Below are 1,940 nucleotides of genomic sequence, written 5' to 3' on the forward strand. Positions count from 1 at the left end.
TCATTTTAATCATTAATTTATCAAGTTTTATTCTTTCTATCCTTTCAGTTATTCGGTGCCAGCTGTGCGCTCTTCTTAAGTTTTGCTTTTGCACACCCACCTGAAGGCGTTTGGAAAAAGAAGCTTGTTTGGAAAGAGGATTATGTGCAAGTGTGGAAAACTATAAAAAAGGAAGCTTGGAAAGAGGAATGGAAAAAAATTCAAGTACCAATATGGAAGGAGGTACAAGTGCCTATATGGAAAGAAGTTCAAGTTCCCGACTGGAAGATTGTGAAAAAGCCACATATTGTTGAACGTGAAATACCAGCATGGAAAGAAACGAAAGTGGCGGAGTGGAAAAAAATAACGAAACCCATATGGCGGGAGATACAAGTACCAATTTGGAAAGAAATAAAAGTACCTGTTTGGAAGGAAATTCAAGTTCCCATATGGCGTGAAGTTAAAGTACCAATATGGAAAGAAATTCAAGTTCCCATATGGAAAGAAATAAAGGTGCCTTATTGGCGCGAAGTACAAGTGCCTGACTGGAAACAGATGTTTGTGCCAGAATGGGTAAAAATGGGTATACCTGGTGAAAAGTATTTGGGCAAGGATCATGAGGGTTGGGAATATACCAGTCACGATTTGTGGCGCAAGAAACTAATATGGAAACCAGTTTGGAAGAAAGTGTGGCGGACAGAAAAGAAAGAAGAATGGAAAATAGAAAAGAAACAAGAATGGAAAACTGAAAAGGTACAAGATTTTAAAGTAGAAAAAGTACAGGAATGGAAGACGGATAAAGTGCAAGAATGGAAAACCGAGAAACAGCAAGCTTGGAAAACGGAAAAGAAACTTGATTGGAAGATTGAATGGGTACAAATTTGGAAACCGGTGAAAAAGCAAATTTGGGTAAAAGAAAAACAGGAGAAATGGGTGGAAGAAAAAGTACAAATTTGGCGTACAGAAAAGAAACAAGCATGGGCTACGGAGAAGAAACAAGCATGGAAAGAAGAGTGGGTATCAAAGAAAGTTCCTGTATGGAAAGAAGTTAAAGTGCCAGAATTGAAAAAAGTGTGGAAGCCTGTTTGGGAAAAAGTTTGGGTACCTGTTAGTCATCATGGTTGGGATTGAACTGCAAAAACAATATTTACAAAGCTAACAATATTGAGCAGCAAATGAAATGCTCCAGCACTGATATATTAAATAATACAAATCAATTATTTTTATACAATACCGTTAATATTAAGTTTAAATCGATCGGTACTATGTCCGCACAGAACTTATCACGTCAGTGATTCTACACATGTAAATATATATCCTTGTACTTAGCTTTCGTTACACATGAGTAAGCTTGTTCATATAATTTTAATTTGTTGATTGTAAAAAATGTAAAATTTATGCAAATTAGTCAAACTTGCAAATGTAAATACTGTGAAGATTTTCAAGCCCTATTAGAATTTTGATAGAATCTATTTGTGAAGCCTTTAATATACGCAACTTGGAGGAAACTTTTTGAACTGAATGTATGAAATTTTTAAAATTATTTAAATAAATTTCATTTTTATATAAAATAAAAAAATTTAAAATCGATTTAATCGTTTTATTTTCATCTGTAGTAAATGAGGTAACGATATGGTTCATTTCTTAAATGGTAATTTCTTAATCATAAAGGTTTTAATTAAAAAAAAATAACTTATTTAAGTTTTTTTTTTAATTTTTAATTATATATATATGTAGTTGTATATAACTTATAGACTCAGAATGCTTTTCCAAAGCAGAAAGAACATAAAAAAAGATTATGATCAACACCAGGGATAACTGGAAATCCTTTGTTATTCAACTTTATAAATGGTTTTGTTTATAATTTCATTAATATATAAATACATCCTTAATAATCATGAAATTCAGAAGAATTTCTTAACTATAATGCGATAATTTCGAGAATCATTAAAATGTTGTCG

General features: G+C 32.1%; 1 protein-coding gene across 1 annotated transcript in view; it reads left to right on the top strand.

Annotated features, from left to right (window-relative positions):
• Positions 1-1,431, top strand: part of LOC119674714 (golgin subfamily A member 6-like protein 22) — a 12,778-nt gene extending 11,347 nt beyond the window's left edge. Inside the window, exon 2 of the mRNA XM_038085870.1 lies at positions 49-1,431. Coding sequence (XP_037941798.1) covers positions 49-1,110 — 1,062 coding nt within the window. The 3' untranslated portion in view covers positions 1,111-1,431. The remainder of the gene's footprint in view (positions 1-48) is intronic.
• The last annotated feature ends 509 nt before the right edge of the window (positions 1,432-1,940 follow it).

This window comes from Teleopsis dalmanni, chromosome 2 (genome assembly GCF_002237135.1).
Source record: "Teleopsis dalmanni isolate 2A chromosome 2, ASM223713v2, whole genome shotgun sequence".
Classification (NCBI taxonomy): domain Eukaryota; kingdom Metazoa; phylum Arthropoda; class Insecta; order Diptera; family Diopsidae; genus Teleopsis; species Teleopsis dalmanni.